This window comes from Bombyx mandarina, chromosome 23, assembly GCF_030267445.1.
Source record: "Bombyx mandarina strain Sakado chromosome 23, ASM3026744v2".
NCBI classification, from domain to species: Eukaryota; Metazoa; Arthropoda; class Insecta; order Lepidoptera; family Bombycidae; genus Bombyx; species Bombyx mandarina.
In genome coordinates, this window is record NC_143229.1 from 10,899,866 (window position 1) to 10,921,952 (window position 22,087).

General features: G+C 35.2%; 1 protein-coding gene and 1 long non-coding RNA gene across 2 annotated transcripts in view; both read left to right on the plus strand.

Moving 5' to 3' along the window:
* LOC149500181 (uncharacterized) overlaps positions 1-22,087 on the plus strand; it is a 574,180-nt gene that overhangs the window by 80,519 nt on the left and 471,574 nt on the right. The window lies entirely within an intron of this gene.
* LOC114249072 (Kv channel-interacting protein 4) overlaps positions 4,557-22,087 on the plus strand; it is a 147,075-nt gene continuing 129,544 nt past the window's right edge. The window contains exons 1-2 of the mRNA XM_089737630.1: positions 4,557-4,681; positions 7,837-8,078. Coding sequence (XP_089593756.1) covers positions 4,557-4,681; positions 7,837-8,078 — 367 coding nt within the window. The remainder of the gene's footprint in view (positions 4,682-7,836; positions 8,079-22,087) is intronic.

Sequence of the window (22,087 nt, forward strand, 5' to 3'; positions counted from 1 at the left end):
CAAATGGATAAAAATCGTATATGATCACGATCTTCATTAGAGAGGGAACGACAAAGAAGAAGTAAAAGATATCTTGTTGAATGTCAAATTATAATGGCTGTATTTCGATTCCAAAGAGGCCACAGTTTTGAAAAATACTAATCATGAACACTCAGCTGGCCCCTTTTGGATCAAAGATAATAAATAGATGATCACAAAAACCTTGATAAAATTAAACCTAAAGCGAAAATTTCATTCATACGTCGCGCCGCGCTATCTGCTAGATAATCATTAAATCTATATATATACTTTTGTGTATAGTTTATATCACACTGAATTTAATACAAAAACAATATATAACAAATACAATTACAACACATTATTATGTAGGTAAAATCATCTTATAACTAAAGGCACTTTCAAGAAAAAAAGTTTAAACTGAATTGAGCTGTAAATATTACTTTTTATTTTTTACTAGTTAAATTGTCGTACTTATTTATTGTTTTGTTTCTTTACAGAAAAAACAAATCAAGCCCAATGAGTTATACCTGTCTTGAGTGTAAGTGACATGACACAGTTCTTACTAACTTTACAAAACATACTGTAAATAATATTGGCTTAGTTACTGACATACTATTACTCATCTCTGCTATTAACCAAGCTGTAACATTTCCTAGGACATAGCTTTGTGTTTTAAAATCATGTTGGAGTTAGAAAGAAAGGTACTTGTTGGTAGTTAACTGTCTGGCTAAGAATTGCCGAAGTTCATAGGCAGCACTATTGGCTTACCATCGGATGAGCCGCTGGCTCATCTTTCATCAGCGACAATAAATATAGGTATATATAACTGGACAAATATATAGTGCAATGTTATCATTCCTTGGTTAGTTTCTGGTTGAATGTCAAAGCCGCAATTCAAATAAAGTGACTTTCTAGACATCCTCAATATACATACGAGTATATAGAAATAAAAACGGAATCCATAAAAATTCTTCACAAAAAAAATAAAAACCAGCAATAACTTAACAATACTGAGATCAGAAGTCTCGAAAATTATCCGGAACAACAAAAAATCTAAAGTACTTTTTCAGAAAAACTTTCTGCCTGAGCTGGAGTTTGTGACGAATTCGCCATTAGTCTTTATTTCGAACTAAATGAAACCGCGCGTTCTTCAAACGTCCACCCGCCGTAATAAAACTTTTCTCTTTTACAAGTTCCTGATAATCCTTGGATTTGCACTGTCTTTGTAATAGATGAACTTAAAAGTGAATTAAAATTAACAAAAATGTAATTTGCAATGTATTGCCTAGGTGTGTGGACGAGCTCACAGCCCACCTGGTGTTAAGTGGTTACTGGAACCCATAGACATCTACAACGTAAATGCGCCACACACCTTGAGATATAAGTTCTAAGGTCTCAGTATAGTTACAACGGCTGCCCCACCCTTCAAGCCGAAACGCATCATATCAGATTAATTTTACACCTACCTAGCCTTTTACGAACAACTTATCTGTTTTGTCTTTTTTGTTTTGTTTTTAATAGCTTATTTTACACAGTAATACACAAATATAATAGTAATAACGTATAAACATATTATCTACATATCTACATACATTATATTCCAAAAGGCTTGGTAAAGGATACATTACTTGATTACAGATTTAGTAATATGAAGTTGAAAATTATTGACTGACTGTTAATTGACAAATAAACCAAGCAAATTTAAACATTTTAAGCTGTTTTAGACAAAAACGAGACTATAAGGTGCTAAATTAGGGTTTTTTTAGACACGCAAATGTATTAATAGCGGTAAGAGCGTGATATATAAACGTATAAATTAAAATTGAAGTGACAATATGTTCTATAACCTTTATTTTTATCAATGCACACAGAGTACCTTCCGTAATGTCCAATACACTATCTGCTTCGTGGATTTATAGCCCTCTATTCTTTCTAGTCTTTATCTTTACTCGAGAAAAATGAGCTTTCAGTTCTCTTAAGTTTATATACCATTGACTACAGGGCCTTTTTTTCGCCAAGCTACACAAACATGTATCAAACTGAACTACTATTCAAATTCCCTTTAGAAACTCCTAAAAGTTAAAAAACGCATTACTGCTTCACGGCAGAAATAGGCGGGGTGGAGGTACCTACCCGTGCGGACTCACAAGAGGTCCTACCACCAGTAAAAAAAATATTCCAATCAATCGACATATTTTCTACAATATGTTATCTTATGAATATTTACCTAAAGGTGTTTCTGAGTCACCCACGATATATCTGAAACTAAGTAATTACTCGTCAACTTGGAACCTTACTCCAAGTGGTCATCAAAGGTTCATTTCACAGGTTATTACGAGGCATCCTTTCGTTTCTCTGTCAGTTCCAGTCTGACAGTGACACATGGTCTAATTTATAAACCTACTCTTTGAGTTATGCAGTTTAGAGGACATTTATTGCGAGGAAATAAGGTCGACCGTTGTTTGTTTTGCGAGCATAATTGAAAATGTTTGCGTAAAGTCTATTGTCTCTGATATAAAGCTGCGACACCGTCAGAGCAGAGTGAGTTGTTCACGCTGTGATTTATTTTATAAGATGTTTTTGTTAGAATGTAATAGATAAATTTGATACCAAATTTAACTTTAAATTTTAAAAACTTTAATCAGAATTGGAAGGAAAACTTTAAGTACGGTTTAACGGTACAGCGGCTTAGCTCTGCCCTTTCCATTGCTGACGTCGATGAGCGACGGTAACCACTCAAAATCAGGTGGGCTATATACCAGTCTGCGTACAAGGGCAATAAAAAAGAACTATATGTTTATTTTTCGTTTAAAAATCGTAAATACATAGGCTATGGGCCTCTACGAATAGGCACCACGGTCTTTCAAATTTCTCCTAAAGCTTAGTGCTGAGCTTATAAATTTCAAAGTAACCAGTGAATCGATTTGATGATGATGAGATTCGGTATGAAAATAGCTTAAACATTTTGAAAGAAGGCTACCCTTGATTACGCTGCCCACTGCTGCTGAAATTACGGTCAGAAAGCTAGTTTAAGTATAATTAAGTTTTTGATCTGATATGTTTTTTATTTTTTTTATTACTTAGATGGGTGAAAGAGCTCACAGCCCACCTGCTGTTAAGTGGTTACTGGAGTCCATAGACATCCACAACGTAAATGCGCCACCCACCTTGAGATATAAGTTCTAAGGTCTCAGTATAGTTATAACGGCTGTCCCACCCTTCAAGCCGAAACGCCTTACTGCTTCGCGGCAGAAATAGGCAGGGTGGTGGTACCTACCCCTGTGGACTCACAAGAGGTCCCACCACCAGTAATTACGCAAATTATAATTTTTGCGGGTTTGATTTTTATTACACGATGTTATTCTTTCACCGTGAAAGTCAATCGTGAACATTTGTTAAGTACGTATTTCATTAGAAAAATTGGGACCTGCCTGCGGGATTCGAACGCTGTTGCATCGCTAGATACGAATGTACCGGACGTCTTATCCTTTAGGCCACGACGACTTCGAAGTGTCGACTTCGACTTCGATTCGTGCCAAGTAAACGCTACATCGAACCGTAAAAGTTTTAATTCTGTCTATAACTCACGAAATCCGAAGAAAATAATAGAATAAAAGCGAGCTAATAAATACTCATTTTTATGCAATAAAGAGAAATGATAAAATATCATTCCGTTTCGTAGCTTAGCTACGGCGTAGACATAGTAGCCTTTTATTAACGTATTATTAACTTGACTGTGCCTCGAAGTAGGCTAACCAAACAATTCGTTACACCTGAACATGGAATTAACAATGAAATGAAATTTAATAAAAATATCAATTAATAAGTTTTCTTACACGTTCATAAAATTACTGTGTATTTTAATTATTTGGTAATGGAATGCAAAATACAATTAGATTTTCTATGTTAAATCAAATATTTACAAACGAACAAACAATTGTAGTCTGAACATCTTTAAGATAAAGGATCATATTTTTTATCACCATCCAACCCAAGCTTGGTCGTGAACATTCAACGTCACTCGTGAATATTGTTAACAAGCGGCCCGCTCCGGCTCCGCTCGAGTCTTTAACAAAAAATTCACCGATATTTGACGTTGTTTTATTTTTTTAAATAAAAGAACACTTATTGCGGTATAACTATAATAGTTAAACATATGCTGTCGTGACACTTTTTGTAAATAATAATGTGTTCTACAAAGTCGTAGTACATTATTTTATTCTTTCATCAATAGGTTTCGCAGGGCACGTGATGTAAAGAATATTTTACGTATTCTTTTTACACCTTAGGTTACATTATTGGAGTTTTAGTAAGGATCCCTCCTTTTTTTCAAAAAGATTATAATAGCCTATGTTACTCGAGAATAGTGTAGCTTCCAAACAGTGAAAGAATTTTTCAAATCGGTGCAGTAGTTTCAGAGCCTATTCAATACATACAAACAAATTTTTCCTCTTTATAATATTATTATATTATAAGTAATAAGCATAGATGACAAAGGCACAGACAGGCTACTTACTGTCTTTCTTTAAAGACTTCTCTTAAAATTACGTTCAAAGATGTACATAACATTACAGCGCTCGGATGAGACTGACAGAGGGGAGAGCCCATTCCAGAGCCTTATGGTGCTTGGTGAAGTTTACCCCTTGAACACAACGGTTCCAGGTCTCCAACTTGTCAAAGAGTTAACGTCGTGCTACTTAACCCATAGAAATAACCCACTGAATTTCTTGCCGGATCCTCTCAGCAGTTCGTAATTCCGACCCAGCGGTAAATTCAGCAAAGCACTGCTCTTGCTGGGGCAGAAAATTCATTCAATTTGAGTCCCATCAGCTCGGTATACCAGTTACGGTACAATAACTACTCAAGCGTTCAGACAGTTGGTTAGAGAAAAAAAACAAATTTCCGCGCTAAAAACATATTTTTATATCCAAAAAGTATTATAAAATGTTAATCCATTCATTTCCCGACTTGTCTATTGTGACCTCATTTAATGACTGTTTCAGTACGGGTAATAAGCCATCGACCTAATTTCTTAATTTGGATTCTTATCGATTTTTATTCACATTTAAAGATGACTTTATTGCAATCCAGAAGACATTTGATTTCATAACAAACACTCTTATTAAAAATTACGTAATATTAAATTATATAAATGAATAAATAAAATTAATTGAAATCAATTAACTACTACTTTAAATGTTTGCATTAAATTTAATAAATACCAACTAGCAATAATTATATATATAAACAGAATAATGATAACAAAATAGAATAGTTGAATTCATCTCTTCCTAAAGGATACAACGCCGTGTTTTCGTATCGACAAAGGCATGTATATTAATGTTCAAATCTCGCAAGCTGTTTCAATGTACTGAAATACATTTAATCTACTGAAATACATTGGCTTATTTTTACCTGTTACTCCTCAATGAACCAATAATAATATTCGTTGTATAAAATGTTAGGTTAGGGAAGGCGATTATATGCCCATACGGGTAGCTTTTTATCTTTTTTTTTATTGCTGAGATGGGTGGACGAGTTCAAAGCCCACCTGGTGTTAAGTAGTTCCTGGAGTCCATAGACATCTACCACCCTGAGATATGAGTTCTAAGGTCTCAGTATAGTTACAATTACCTTGTCTTTTTCTGCCGCGAAGCAGTGAGGAGCGGAACAGCCAATATACTATACGATTGAGACTTAGGCCTCATGACTCAAATGGGACGTATTACTGTAGTTATTTCTATGAGCTCCGGAAGCTACTAAACAGCAAGCGGGATGTGAGCTCTTCCACACGTCTATAAATTATTATATTTTAAAATGCAGTCTCACGATTAGGATTTAAAATCTCTGTAAAATAACAGTGTTTGAAATGAAGCCTTCAGAAATGATATAAGTAAGTATGACACTAACCCGCTTAGCTTTGTGGAATCAAAAATAATAAAAGTGATTTAGTAAAATATAAATTTTAACTTTCGAAACAACTATAGAATAAAAACAAACCAATGACGACAAGAATGCGATTTTCGTTTTACGTAACAAATTACCCTACAAGACATTTGTTCCTTCACGTAGCGAACCAATTGTAATGCAAATCAAACAAACTATCGTTACATCTTTATTCAAAACCGCGCCAGAAGTAACCGATCAGACAATACCCGCAATTTGTAGACAGCCGACAACACGTAGAGTTCTTAATAAATTTGCTAACTAGTTACTACTGCCAAATCAAACTTAAAGTTTATGTTAGAATTTCGCATCGCTCTTGTGAATTGGATTTAACTTGAAACTTATTCGTAACCTAAAATCCCTCTGTAGATAGTATTGTATAAAACAAAGGACATTTTGAAAATTATGCGTCCTCTATGAAGCTAACGTTACAGAGGGATATGAAATTATGACATTCGTATTCAAATTTAAATTCTTGTGATTTTGTAAAATCCAAGAGTGTATGTACTTCGAGACTCGAGAATTATTCAATATTCTTTTTTCAATTATGTCTTTCATGAAACAATGTTAAGCGATAATTTAATATTGAATACCTTTGTAAGATTCCGTTTGAACTGTCTAAATAGCTCTCCAGAATTATTTAAAAATACCTGAGCCCTCCTATAAGAAAAACGACGCCCGAAATAATGAGCGATTCTTGGAAAATTCGAACTCTCTTCGACGCGCCATTTTGCAGAAATGGATTTCATATTGCATGACAACAACAATTCAATAATTTAACGCAGTCTTTCCCAAAGTGTGCGATAACGCCCCCTTATGGGCACTGCAGGCTTAAAGGAGAGTAGTAAGAGACCCAGAAAAAAAATGGGGCTGTTGTGTAGGCTTGGGATTTGTAATTTCATCTAGGTCTCTTAGACACTGACTGAGCTCTCAGTATAGTAGTTTTTAGGTAGGTGAAAAAATGGGGGCGCTAAAAAATAATTTACTCTCAAAGTGGGCATTAGACAAAATAAGTTTGGGAACCCTATATCTATATCTGCCGTGAAGCAGTAATGCGTTTCGGTTTGAAGGGTGGGGCAGCCGTTGTGATTATACTGAGACCTTAGAACTATATCTCAAGGTGTGTGGCGCATTTACGTTGTAGATGTCTATGGGCTCCAATAACCACTTAACATCAAGTGGGCTGTGAGCTCGTCCACACATATAAGCAATAAAAAAAAAAAAAAAAAAACCCTTATTTAACGGTACGCAGCCGCTTGGCTCTGCCTCTGGCATTGCTGAAGTCCATGGGTGACGGTAACCACTCACCATTAGGTGGGCCGTATGCCAGTGTGCCTACAAGAGCAATAAAAAATAATCCCGTTCCTTTAACCATTACTAATTTTCTTTGTCACCGGCCACTAATAAACTAACAAGTATTGTTTTTTTTTTACAGATTCCGGCTTTCACCTTCCTAACGCTTATTGAAAAACTTTACAAGAAGAGACTAACTTAAAAACTGATGTTCGCTTTTAACTTTTCCCTGAAGAATGCTTCGTTTGCAAATCGACGAAATTCTTAGTTGAATCAGGGAAATTCTCTTCGATTGTTAAAGAAAAAAACAGGCAGTAAAGTGGAGATCTATGAATAACATTCATTATCTACCGACCTCAGACGATTACGGACTATTGAATTATTAAACATCAACTCGAAAAAGCCATCATCGCGGTGACCATCGAAGCATTAGAGTTTATCATTCCCTAATTATTCCCATGTTTCACTTGAGAGAATTTCGCCGACCGTTTTAATAAATTAACAGTTACAATGAGAAAGTGAATTGACCCAACAACAGTCAATGGAATATTGAGAACGGTGTGATGTGCGCCATGCATGTGTGTTGTGAACGTATAGTGGTGTGCGTAGTAATGGTGCGGTTTCATTAACGGAGCGGGAGCGTTTTGTGCAAAGCTGGGTACGCAACGCCACGGCGTCTTCGGTGGAGGGACGCGGGGGTGCGGGCGGGACGGCCGAGCCCGCGCCCTCACCCGTACCCGACGCGGAGGCGCCCGCACGCCGTCGTCGCCATCGCCCGCTCTACCGCCGCCTCTTTCACTATGTCCGTACCGCTTGGACCGGCGTCAAGTTTGCACTAGGTAATATCTTCATTATTTTGTAATACGTAATAATGATCGCCATCACATCTATCTGAAACATTTACTGAATCATCATAAAAAACGATAATTTTTTCTTTTCTTTAGAAAGTGATATTAATAAATTACGTCAAAATTAAACCATCTAGATACCTATAAGAATTAATCATGTACCTTAGTAACTGATATTCGTAAAATCTTATTACGAATCACTGCCGCTAACTTCAAAATACTTGAAGCTAATAAAATTATAACGAAGTATGGTAATTTGTTACACAGCAACTCAGGACGAGTGTTTCAGATAAAATTACGAATAACTTCTGAGGCACAGAAACAAAACTAAATTTCGTCAAGGCTAAATTCATCGTTCGGAATATAAGTTTACACTCGAGTGAATATTTTTGTTACATTCGAGATTCGAGCTAACGTTACGTACAATTCATAGCTGTTTAATGTACCAGAATAGAAGAGTTCTCCTCGCTAAGTACTCATGTGGCTCTGGGACTAGGGCATTTCAATGTTACGACCGTCTAAACTATTTCTGCTGCGACAAAATCATGCGTTTCAGCTTAGAGGATCAATTACTGTCCGGTAGAAGCACAGGCAACTGTTACAAATAAGAAATTGTACAGCATTTATTTTCTACGGTTTTTGTGATTCGTAGATATAATTAAAACAAAAAATTTACGGCTTACACAGTCATTCGCGACCACGAAAACTATGAAGTATTCGAAATGTCTGAAATAATATTTAAAAAACGCAATATTAAAGCGTAAATGTAGTTTTAATAATGCAAATTACATTCTATGTCTCCGACAGGATGGTAGCATCTACATTATAACGGTTATAGTCCCCAGTAACCACTAACACCAGCTGTCTCGTGAGCTTGACTTTCCCTTTGGAGCAATAAAAAGTTACTTTACCCCTGCAAATACTTACAACGTTAACTCACTTTAACATACACATGAAACTCTACATTACTGTAAAGATAAAAGTTAGAATATCAGTTATTCGTTAGTTACATAATTATGATGAAGCCATCGACTAGTGTAAATCATTTTGGCAGATTTAACTGATCACTCTACCCACACACAGACATATATTGTTACTGGAAATCAACAAAATCTGCTTATCATACATATAATACATTATGAACTCTGGCAAAAAATAAAAAGCTGTATTCTGAGGAATAATTCATATACATAAGGCTTATAGAAGGAATATTCGCGAAAGCATACGAAAATTAACGACAACATATTGCTTCAGTTTCGATCTACCACATCCTCATAGTCGTAAAGCTGTCTGTAAAACATTATATAGCGAACTTAACCCATTTCTGAATTCACGTATTAGCTAATAATTCTGAATATAATCGGCTGTTACATTAATGCTAATAATTTAGTTGGTAACGATCTGTTAAGGTCTACGATATTGGTCTATTGGGAAACTCGCTCACAATCATTGTTTCGCATCGGACGTAATTTGTTTTTTATCGACCTCTGGGCCTTTAACGTTCATGGGTTGAATAAAATATGAATGTGTCTTCAAGAAACAACTTAATAAATTCTCGATTTCAACAAATTCTTCAATAGTAAATCATTAGGGAATATTTTTAATGGTATTGGGGCGAATTGTATTTTTCTTTTTTAATTTAACTTTATTAAGTTTTTAACATTGGTTCATCAAACTAGATTAACTTTAATGATAGTAAAAATAATAAATAAACGCTTCAAACAGTAAATAAGATTGTAGCCTTATATTATTGTTATAAAGTAGGTACAAAGCGTAATTTTATTACAATCGAAACATTGTTTCCAAATATCTGTTCGAGCATAAATTCAAACTCCTAATTGAGCCAAGTAGAATGCCACGAACGCTACCTAAATATAGGCGCTCCAAACGTGAAACTTAATCGAATTTAATTTCCAAACTTTAATATAACAGTGGAAGCGCCTAAAAACTTCACTGTTCCACTCGTAAGATAACTAAAACCGATAATTTTGTTGGTTCTGTTAAAACTGTACCTTGTAGTTGAGTGTTCATTTATTTTCTGGAATGACCCTGACTGATTATTTAGTTCTTCGTTAATACAATTGAGGTAATTTTCTTGCGTAATATCGGATAATAACGAATCCAAGTTAAAATGTCCAGAAACCGCACCACTTAAGACAAAGTAGGTCCCTTAGAGCAATAATTTGGAGTTAATGGTTGAAAATGGGCAGCCATTTCGTCTTGGCGTTAGTGGCTCTGCAAAACCTCAGCAACCGTAACGGGGCTGGTTAATTCTCACTCCTCTGTGAAAGGTCCCCGAAGAATTTGATAATTCACAAATTGTTCATTTGTAGATTCCACGACATTCGCATTCAATTCGACGAACTTTCACAATGAAGAAATTCCTTTGTTGTTACAAATTTTCTTTTCAAAAATCGAAGCTTTGCTGCTTTTTGTTCCCTGAGATTATAATTTTAATCAATAATTCGAATATGTTGGTATTTTTACAATCATTACTGAACATAGCAGACGGTCTCTGATGCGTCCCTTTGGTACAGAATTAATTTAAAATGCAAATTATCACCAAACTGGTTGGCAAATGGTTTCCTTTGAGTTGACAATAAACGCTACTATCACACGTTTGTATATTATGAAACATTACATCAAACAGTCCTAATTTAAATGTTTATTATTAGGTATATATTGGTTATTCTATATTCATATTGGGTATATATTGACATTTACTACATATTACGATCAAAAATCAGCTTTTTCGTAAAAAAATCCAATTCCATATTCGACACTTTGGTTATAACTGATAGCAATTTGCATTTATGCCCCGATCGCCGTAATATTTACTTTGACTAAGGACCCCAGGTGTATTTTTTGCTTCAGATATAAGTGAATGGAGCTCTCTGCTCATACTAAGTAGTTACCGGAGCATTTAGATCTGACAATGAACCAGCCATCTTGAAACATAATGCCGAAGTTGTCGAAGTCTCCATATTTGTCGTTTATAGCTTTCTCCAGGGCTACTCAACCCTGACACGACAGGGCAGGGCGAATAATTTACAAACACACAATAAAATAAGAAAAATAAACATCACACTGAGCTGTTTAATGCAATGATGAATTCAAAACGCTAACAATTATTAACCACAAAAAGCTATCATCAAATATCACGTTGACGTCAATAATATTCGTGTACACATTAATTTACCAGTATGCACATGTCAGCTCTATTTATAATTATCTCTACTGAATTGTCTCTTAATAAAGTTTGGCGAGCTACCAATATCATCCATCGGTTAAATATTGCTTCTTTAGCTAAACAGTGAATATAAACTAACAAATCGTTATCTAAAGACCACGCTGATTGATTCACAATAATTAAAGTGCAGAATTTCATAAAAGAATGGATAGTTTTGTTTTGAATGTGCTTGTGTGAGCCAAGTTTTCGTTGTGACGTCTCAGCTGCAAATCAAAGCCGACATAGCTCTAAGTATCACATCTTCGGTAGTGTAAATACGAGTGAAGGATAGATAGTACGGAGTAGATACGAAACGAGTGCGGTACTGATAATTCATCTGGTTTTTGTGAGTGCGCGGAGTGTTTTTTATATTTATTTTGTGACTTGTTATGGGAAAACGCAATATAAATGGTAAATTGAACAAGTGAGCGTTTGTTTTGTATTTTTTATTTTAAACAAAGACGTTCGTAGTACTTATTTAAACAAGCCTTGAGATTACTATCGAAACTTCATAGTGATGAAAATCTCGTGCCTATCGCAATACATCTGTATAGACGTATTTAACTAAAAAATCTGCTTTTTTTATCGAAGAATTTATTTAGCGTCCGTTGAGATCACAATAATTAAATGCTCTCAATTTTATCTCAGTACGCCTAGTTTTTTTTTTTTACTTTCGGTTAATAGTTAAATCGCACTTTCCCAGAATAAGTCAGGAACAACTAAAAAGAAGTCGACCGTGTACCGAACAACAACGGATTCAAAAGACTTCAGAATAAAATCTTATAGTGCCGATAAAACTCTTATAAAATTAAAGCGGAAACAGATGACAAACAATGCAAAAAACAATGATGATAGCAAAACAATTGAAGTTAACGTGAGTGTGGGTAACAAAGTGAAAATTTATAAACCGAGTTTAGTAAAAAACCGGTTAAACAAAAAGAGGGGTAAAAAGAAAAAGGTCCGGTTTTTAGACGTCGAAGAACCGAAAAAGGCTACGTTTCGCGAACGATTCAGTCGATTTTTTCATTTCCTTTGGCAGTGTACGAGGACAACCGTTGCGACAGCTTTACGTAAGTTTGAGTCTATTTATTTTTCTGTTTGGAAAATTAACAGGTTTGGAAAAAGCAAATAGAGTTCATAATTAAATTCAAAAATTCAGTTTTAGTTCAGTTCAAAGTCAGTTTCAGTTTGTCATGAATTATCATGAAGTCTCTAGATGTAAAACAAAAGAGGTCGTAGTAGTAGAGTTACCAATGACAGTACATAATGTGAGCTCGCATAGGTTGATACATCCGATTCTTGTCGCAAAGTAGTCATGCGTGCGTGGTGACATTCGCGTTGTTATGTCTCCCTTAATCATTTACCACCTGATAGATCGTGATCTCATATATGCCAATAACAAAAAACGGAAAATTTTAAATTACTTACATGTGTTCAATATCATTAAATGAATACTATTTTTTACTGGTGGTAGGACCTCTTGTGAGTCCGCACGGGTAGGCACCACCACCCCGCCTATTTCTGCCGTGAAGCGGTATTGCGTTTCGGCTTGAAGGGTGGGGCAGCCGTTGTAACTATACTGAGACCTTAGAACTTACATCTCAAGATGGGTGGCGCATTTACGTTGTAGATGTCTGTGGGCTCCAGTAACCACTTAACATCAGGTGGGCTGTGAGTTCGCCCCACCATCAAAGCAAAAAAAAAAACTGTGAAATTTCCTTATTACCTATACAGCTTTTATGGACAACGTCATCCACGGATAAACTTCAATTCCATGCTGAATTAATAGGAAATACGCAGAATCGATTAAATCAACTCACCGCCTGACGAATTTGTGTCCATAGACTTTGTAACGATTTTAATTAATTTTCGAACTTCACGACTCTTTTTCATTAATCAAAAGCTACCAAATCCACAAACGTATCCAATTAATTTTTTAATAATATTTGAAGGGCATTTTTAAAGGGCGCGTGTCTGAATCACTAAAATTCCTAACATATTAGTATCCGGTGCGACTGTGATAGGGCTTGAACCCTCTGGTAACGTTATTTTTAAGTAAGAGCATACCTAACGTATGTTCATATAGAATATCGGAAATATTTCAGGGAAATTAAGCCGCCAAAACTTACAAATTTGCGTAATTACTGATTGTAGGACGCATTGTTAGGTGCATTGCTTCACGATAAAAATGGGCAGAATGGTGGTAGCCATTCGTGCTGGCTTACTGTCACGCCCCCTATTTGAAAATCTCTAGTACTGACAAGTTTTATTCAAAGTTTTATTTAAAATGTGATTTAACCAAACCTTACTATTTTTGTACAATGCGATAATAGAATCTCAAGAACATAAAGCTAGTTTTTTTTTTTGCTTAGCTGGGTATATGAACTCACTGCCCACCTGGGGTGAAGTGGTTATCGGAACCTTTAGGCATCAACAACGTAAATGCCACCACCAGCCTTGAGACATGAATTCTAAGTGTAATTTGTACAGTACTATGGATGCCCCAACCTTCAAATCGTAACGCAATACTGCTTCACAGCAAAAACATGCAGGGTAGTGGCACTTACCTGCGCGGTATCACAAGACGCCCAACCATCAGTTATTACGTAAATTGTAATTTTTGCGCGTTTAATTTTTATAATACGATATTATTCTTTCACCGTATTAGTCCTTCGTGAACATTAATAACTATTATTTCATTAAAAAAATTGGTACCTGCCCACAGCTTCGAACGCCGACAAAGTCCCATCACTCGATCTACACAGGGCATCTTAGCAACCTAAATTGCAACCTTGAACATAGTCTCATCAAACTACTAATAGTTAATGGAAGCATTTAACTATTGCATATATATTTTTTGCCGCATTTAAATAATCACTACATAGTATAAAACAAAGTCGCTTTCTCTGTCCCTATATCCCTATATATGATTAAATCTGTAAAACTACGCAACGGATTTTAATGCGTTTTTTTTTTTTTTAATAGATAGTGTGATTGAAGAGGAAGGTTTATATGTATAATAACATCCATTAAATAGTAGAAAAATCAATAATAAATTACAGGTTCCGAATCGAAGCGAGGGCGGTTCGCTAGTTATGTTATAAAAACGTATCTTTTCAATAATGTTTAAATTCTTCTCTTGTTAATTTGATAAAATTGAATATGATAAAATAATCGTAAAATATAATCATCGCCATAAACTAATATTTATCATCACGTCTTAGTTACCAAAAATAAAAACTATCTACTTCTGATACTGGATCTGTGATCAAAGAAATTGAAAAAAAGTAAAGTTTGAAATATATGTGCAAAAAAAAAACAAAAGCTTTGCCGCATCGCTGCATCGGGCCTATTGGCATTGTACTTCGTAAATTACTTCACACTCGCCATACCATAGGCTTATAGGGAGATTTCTGAAAACTTTATTTTGCCCTCCGTTTATCAGGCTAACTTCTGGCTTCATAAACTAGTTATCTGTGCTACTTTAATTATTAATTTACTTTTATATTATAATCATCATAAAATGTGTTCACATATCTATACTAATATATAAATCTACAGTGTTTTTACAGATGTTCCGTTATAACTACTGAACCATGCATCCGATTGACTTGAAACTTGGTATTCATGTAGAAAATATATGTACTTAATGGATATGCTAATATTTATATGAGTATTGGACTCCCTAATAATAATGACAATAAATAATAATGTTAATTTTAAATGTCCAGCGAAGCGGGCGAGTACGGCTAGTACTTTGATAAGGATCCTCTTAACAACAATAGATGTGTATAATCAGAGGGAAAAGAAAACAATGTCTCGGCCGCCTGCCTATTTGCTAGCATAGGCTTACGAAAGGCAAACCATTCCAGATAAACTATTAAAAATTCTTTAACAAGAAATTGCAACATCAATAGTTAAAGTTGGACATTATATGTAGAATACCAAAACCTGAACTTAAATTTTTCCTGCCCTTCAATTTATTAAACTTATCCATATATCACGTCACCGAAATTGAGCTATTTCAATTCCCAAGGGTTTCTGTACTCGACGTAAATTACACCCTCCTCTTCGATCGAAACGTTTGTAACCCAACCGAAGTAGGATCCCTACTGAAAAGTATGAAAGTGACATAAACTTGGACAAGTCAATAAGGTTCAATAGTCATTGAATAGGTTACGTGATGTTACGAAACTGCTTTTGAATATTGTCGTAAAATAATAACATCTGTGTCATGAAGAGGCTCAGATTTCGATTATGTTTGTACCATAGAATGAGTAATCGTTTGGATTTTTTTTCCTACCTAATGTGGTAGTAGGACCTCTTGTGAGTCCGCGCGGGTAAGTACCACCGCCCTGCCTATTTCCGCCGTGAAGCAGTAATGCGTTTCGGTTTGAAGGGTGGGGCAGCCGTTGTAACTATACTGAGATCTTAGAACTTATATCTCAAGGTGGGTGGCGCATTTACGTTGTAGATGTCCATGGGCTCCAGTAACAACTTAACACCAGGTGGGCTGTGAGCTCGTCCACCATTCTAAGCAATAAAAAATAAAAATGGTAGCCTTGAGAGGCTATTCCAGCGTAACCTTAATTAGTAGGTGAGCTCACGGGGCTCAAACCTGACGACGTTGCTAACACGAACCCTAGCTAGAGCCGCGCTTCGCAGAATCTACCACCGGATCGGAAACGCGACCCACTGAGAGAAAATTTATTTCTTTATTGCACTAAATTTATACTCGGGATGTTAACTGAAGCCCATAGACGTCAGTGCTGCCACTTCGAAACCCGTAATCAGGAGTCCTACCATAAAATTTTCATGCAAGACAACTTCGCCGCAGCACAAAAAAAACTACAAAGCGCTTAGTACTTCTCCGCAAAATAATAATAATACCTTTATTGTTGTTGTTGTTGTTGTTGTCCGGGGGTACAACAACCCAGTAAGCTTGTCTACCTATCTATGTAAATTATAGTTACATTTCAATTAAATTTCGCTTATCAATCGAAATAAAATTCTTAAATTAAACTCCTTAATTAACATAAATAATTAAAGGCAGACTAAAACACGCACATTCATAACAATAAATTACGACAAGTAATTTACTAGGGCAGTGTAAAATGATTTAAGAGGGGCATTACAGTTCGCTAATTCAAAAGTATTGTCGTATAAATTAACAAGATTTTCGCTCTGTTAACCTGTTAGGTTTTTTTTGTGTTTGTAAAATATTACCTTTTATGGCCTTGCTTTACTCACTTCTTTTTTGTTCTTTTTTTGCAGTTCTCAATAAATTTCAGCTACTTAATAATGCCTCTAGCGATGCCAATGAACCTTAATCACTGTCAATCATGTGTGCTATAGAATCGCTTAGTCAACCGTAAAAACATTTTTGCTACAGAAATTTTCATTTAAGCACACTGTTCAGAAGAATCCCTACCTTTAAATAGCACGCAAAAAGTAAAACATACTATGTTCTACAATTCATTGAACCCATAACAGACTTGAGTAATTCATCGATTAACTATAAAGAAATGCGGATGGGACCTTTACTAAAGAAAAAAGGCACTTCAATCTACACCTACCAGCTGTTCTCTGAGATGATCTCGTTCTCTTTCTTTACCATCACACCACCCGCGCTTTGGCAGGCTTTATCTTCACAACGCATGTCTTTTTCAAAAAGGGTTCAAAAACATTACAGCGGTATGTAGCAACTTCTGTATGGCTGCCAATATTAATGTTCATGATTACTGATAAACAAACAAATAATTACGCATTTTAATTGTATTTGATGATGTAGAAATAACGCTTTTTACCGAAAGCTTCATTCTGAAGTATTAAAAGAAACTCCTTAAAATCAAGAAACTTTTAATACATTTGTCGATACACGTAGCAACGTAAATGATTGGTTATAACCGAGCACCTAGTTCCTTTTCTCATTTGTTTTATTGATTCCTTTGACAAAAGTATAATTAGGATAAATAAAAAAGAAACTACTTCCGAAATTAAAACATAACACAAGTTTTTACAATTTATATGTACTATCAGAAGTGAACTCAATTTCATTATAATTACTAAACAACTCTACAAATTGCGTCCACTAAATCTGTCCTTTCATGACAACACGGAAATCCTAATGCCCATAATCAATCATTAGTACAAACATGCTTCTACTAGGATTGATGCGCTGAACAATCGGTCAATTACACAGGTTTAATCAAAACATATCGGAATCTATTACTCAAAGTTTGATCTTTGCATTCGATTCAATCACGAAAATAAGATTGTTTTTTTTTTATTTTACACATCTCTAAATGAATAATAATAATTAATTTTAATCTCCCTGCCTATTTTTGCCGTGAAGCAGTAATGCGTTTCGGTTTGAAGGGTGGGGCAGCCGTTGTAACTATACTGAGACCTTAGAACTGATATCTCAAGGTGGGTGGCGCATTTACGTCGTAGATATCTATGTGCTCCAGTAACCACTCAACACCAGGTGAGCTGTGAGCCCGTCCACCCAACTAAGCAATAAAAAAAAATCTCACACCAAATAACGGTATTGTTCAAAAAATTCAAGAACTCAATTTCTGCATTCCCACCTAGATTTTTTTAAAAACATTAGGCAAGGTCGCTGTTATGAGTTCAAGACACCTTTACTAGTCTTTAAGCTCTAGTGACTAGTGAAGAATTTTGCATTAACTCATCAAGTGTAAATAGCTTTAGAAAAAACTCAAATAAGACTTATTCATAATTTCAAAAGCTATCTATGTAAACCATTTGAATCGGTGAGATGCTTTGAATTGCAAATATGATTTGATTTGAAGTCGTCGTAGCCTGAAGGATAAGACGCCCGGAATACTCGTATCAAGCGATGCCGGTGTGCCAATAGCTACACAAATATCACAGGCAGCTACCAATTTTTCTACAAACGTCTTACTTCAAAAATTCACGTCTTACTTCAAAAATTAAATAATAACTTCGTGTAGCAAAATCGAATAAATTTTTTATAATTATATTTGGCACGAATATTTAAACCCTACCCATTTGTATTGTGAAGTAGTCATATGTTCAAGTTTGAAAGGTGGGACATCCGTTTTACTACACAATTGGGACATTAACTCAAGATGGGCGAAAGCATTCACGTTGTGGTGTCCACAGACTCAGATAACGGCTTAACATCGGGGGGCCAGTTACTCGATAACCCATCTCATCACAGCAAGAAATAAAACCTTCTACAAATTCAGTATTTTATTGGTCTGAGCCAGAGATACAATAAAAAATGACAATTACCTAACGTAACGCTCTCATTAATTCCCAATTCCTGTTCTTAACTGTACTGTGAATTGTTTTCTATTGTTTATTTCAGGAACCTAGAATCGGTCCAAAGGGTCTTATGTTTGGAATTACATATAAATTGAGAGATGAGATAATTTAATTGAGAGATGAGTAATATATAAGCAAGCAATAATATAATATAAAAGCAAGCAGTTTGTTATCCAAATAGACTGAATTCTCTGCTTTTTAAGTCTTGAATTGGCATAAAGACCTAAACTAATATTACAATGATTCAACATCTACATTTGAGCTAGTTTTTAAAACCTTACACCGAAAATGCAAATGAACAAAATCTCTTACGGGATCAGTCAGTATATCCATTGACTATGTTATTGACCCTTATAACACTTTGTTAGCTGCGTTTGATATAAGAAGAAAGTCTCATAATAAATTTTCCCATTCATGATGTAAGCTGTAAAGCAAGATCATCTCAAACTTGTAAGTGCCCATTCTAACTTGGTTATTCAAAGGCAAATTGAACTCTCCCAATTTCCGACTCCAAATGTTATCGAAATCATAATTGTGTATTCGAAAAATCGAAATCATCGTTTTACTTTCTTAAAAAAAAACAATATTGGTCAAAGTCTCATGAAATGTTGTCGTGGCTTAAAGGATAAGACGTCCGGTGCATTCGTATCTAACGATGCACCGGTGTTCAAATCCCGTTGGCAAGTGCCAATTTTTTATATGAAATACGTACTTAACGAATGTTCACGATTGGCTTCCACGGTGAAGGAAAAACATTGTGTAGTAAAAATCAAACCCGCAAAATTATAATTTGCGTAATTACTGGCGGTAAGACCACTTGTGAGTCCGCACGGGTAGGTACCACCACCTCGCCTATTTCGCCCGTGAAGCAGTAATGCGTTTCGGTTTGAAGGGTAACCGTTTAACTATATTGAGACCTTACAACTTATATCTCAAGGTAGGTGGCGGCATTTACGTTGTAGATGTCTATGGGCTCCGGTAACCATTAAACACCAGGGGGGCTGTGAGCTCGTCTCTCCACCTAAGCAAAAAAAAAGAAATTGTAAATGCAGTTCTATCACATTCGATTTTTTTGTAAGTTTTTTTTTAGAACGAAGTTCCTTATGGGACGATGCGGAGGGGTACCCTAACCGGGAAAAGCGTCCGTAACGTAAGATTTTTATTAGTAATGCACACAGTGTACGACTTAATTTTGTAATAACGTACAAAAAATAACATATTTTATATCATTCATTGACCACGATCTCAGAGAGTTGGTTTGCGCAATACACTAACTCTTATGCAAACAACCGTGAATGAAGTGTACCACAATAATTTCGCACGTTACCGAATGACCGTGGGTTGTTGCCAAACCTCCAGTTTTATTTTCTTTATACCTCGAATAGAACTTAAAATTAATATTTTTTATAATAAGGAACTTCGTTCCTATCCGGTGGTTCACGATACCACACATCTTTTTTTTTTTTTTTATCGTTTCACCTGTATACAGTTCATTAGGTTCACTATATATTGATCCTTAAAAGCCTTTCTAAACAGAAGATTGAAGTCTGCACAGGTGGAGCAATTGATGGCTCTAAGCTATCATTCAATTACCTGCGTCGAATGCAGATGCCTTTATTGGAAGCTTATTCTGACATTGATACGTGCGTGGTCGGTGTTTCGGTTAAACTATATACATATACTATTATCTATACTATACCGTATAATATATGTTATATACACATACTGTATACGAATTTAAATAGCGTTTTTAATAATGAATGATTTGTTTTTTCAAAATGTTACTACTCTTCTCTGTCAGATTCAAAAACTTCGTTAGAATTCATTATGAATACAAAATTTTGAAAGTTTTCGGAATAACCATAAATCGTAATTGAATTTTGTGATTTTTCAATTATTTATTTCTATGTAAAATTAAACGCTTGCGGGCAACGGCCTGTATGCATAACAGCCTACTTATTTGATTTTTTAATAAATAAATAATTGTTACTTTATTTTAAAATACAAAATAACACAAAAAATGTATACAAATAAAACTAATTTAGTATTTTGTTCTGCTCTCCTGATTCGTAAACATAGTATATATTTTTTTAGAGCTCAGATACCCATCTGAGCGAGCTCACAGTCCACCTGGTGTTTAGTGGTTACTGGAGCCTATAGACATCTACAACATAAATGCGCCACCCACCTTGAGATATAAGTTCTAAGGTATCGAGTATAGTTACAACGGCTGCCCCGCCCTTCAAACCGAAACGCATTACTGCTTCACGGCAGAAATAGGCAGGGTGGTGGTACGTACCCGCGCGGACTCACAAGAGGGCCTACCACCAGTAAGAAGTTCCCCTGAATGAACTGAAAAAATTGCATTAAAAGCCTGGTGTGTTTGTTTCGATCTTTCTTTCTAAATTGAGGCTTTTTTGAAATCGGTGGTAGATATTAGTTTGACATTCAATAAATACGTTCCATGTGACCTTAAACTTAAAATAAATAATTTAGAATTATTAAATTGAGTTTTGCCATGCGTATTTTTTTGGTAATTTTCACAGGCAAAGAATAAGACATCAGTTTAAGTTACGAAAATTAATAAAACTTAAAATAACGGATGAAAATAATACTAACATTATTTAATTATTATTTTCTTACTATTCATTTTATTATGTTAAATAAAAGAATATCTTTGAATTTACTAGATGATTGAATGATAAGATTTCAAATTTATGAATTTTTTAAACACAAATGAACTAATTAAAGCACTAAAAAAAATAAAATGATTTATAATAAAAATCGGAAACTTGTGCAAATTTAGCATAAAAATTGGTTTAAACTTTATGAATCTCGTCAAACTATATTTTTCACAGGCACTTTTTTTTTGTTCTTTTCTTTCAGTTAACCCAGATAAAATACGACGTAATAGCTTCAGAAAACAAAAGTAAGTAAATTCCGACGTGTTCAATCATAAAAATTCGTTCCGATTGTTTTTTCAAAGACGTCAGCCGAAACGAGGCCTCGGCGTAGGTTCGTTTAAAGCAAACGAAACATGTTTTCATAAAAACAACTTGGCAACTAACCGAGAAATCGTTATTGGCAATGAGACTATATTTATTTACTCCAATTACTAATGGGTAAGTCTGATTTTTAATCGTGGGTGCTAATGAAAAAGTGGTCGTCGTGGCCTAACGGATAAGACGTCCGGTGCATTCGTGTTGAAGCGATGCACCGGTGTTCGAATCCCGCAGGCGGGTACCAATTTTTCTAATGAAATACGTACTCAACAAATGTTCACGATTGACTTCCACGGTGAAGGAATAACATCGTGTAATAAAAATGAAACCCGCAAAATTATAATTTGCGTAATTACTGGTGGTAGGACCTCTTGTGAGTCCGCACGGGTAGGTACCACCGCCCCGCCTATTTCTGCCGTGAAGCAGTAATGCGTTTCGGTTTGAAGGGTGGGGCA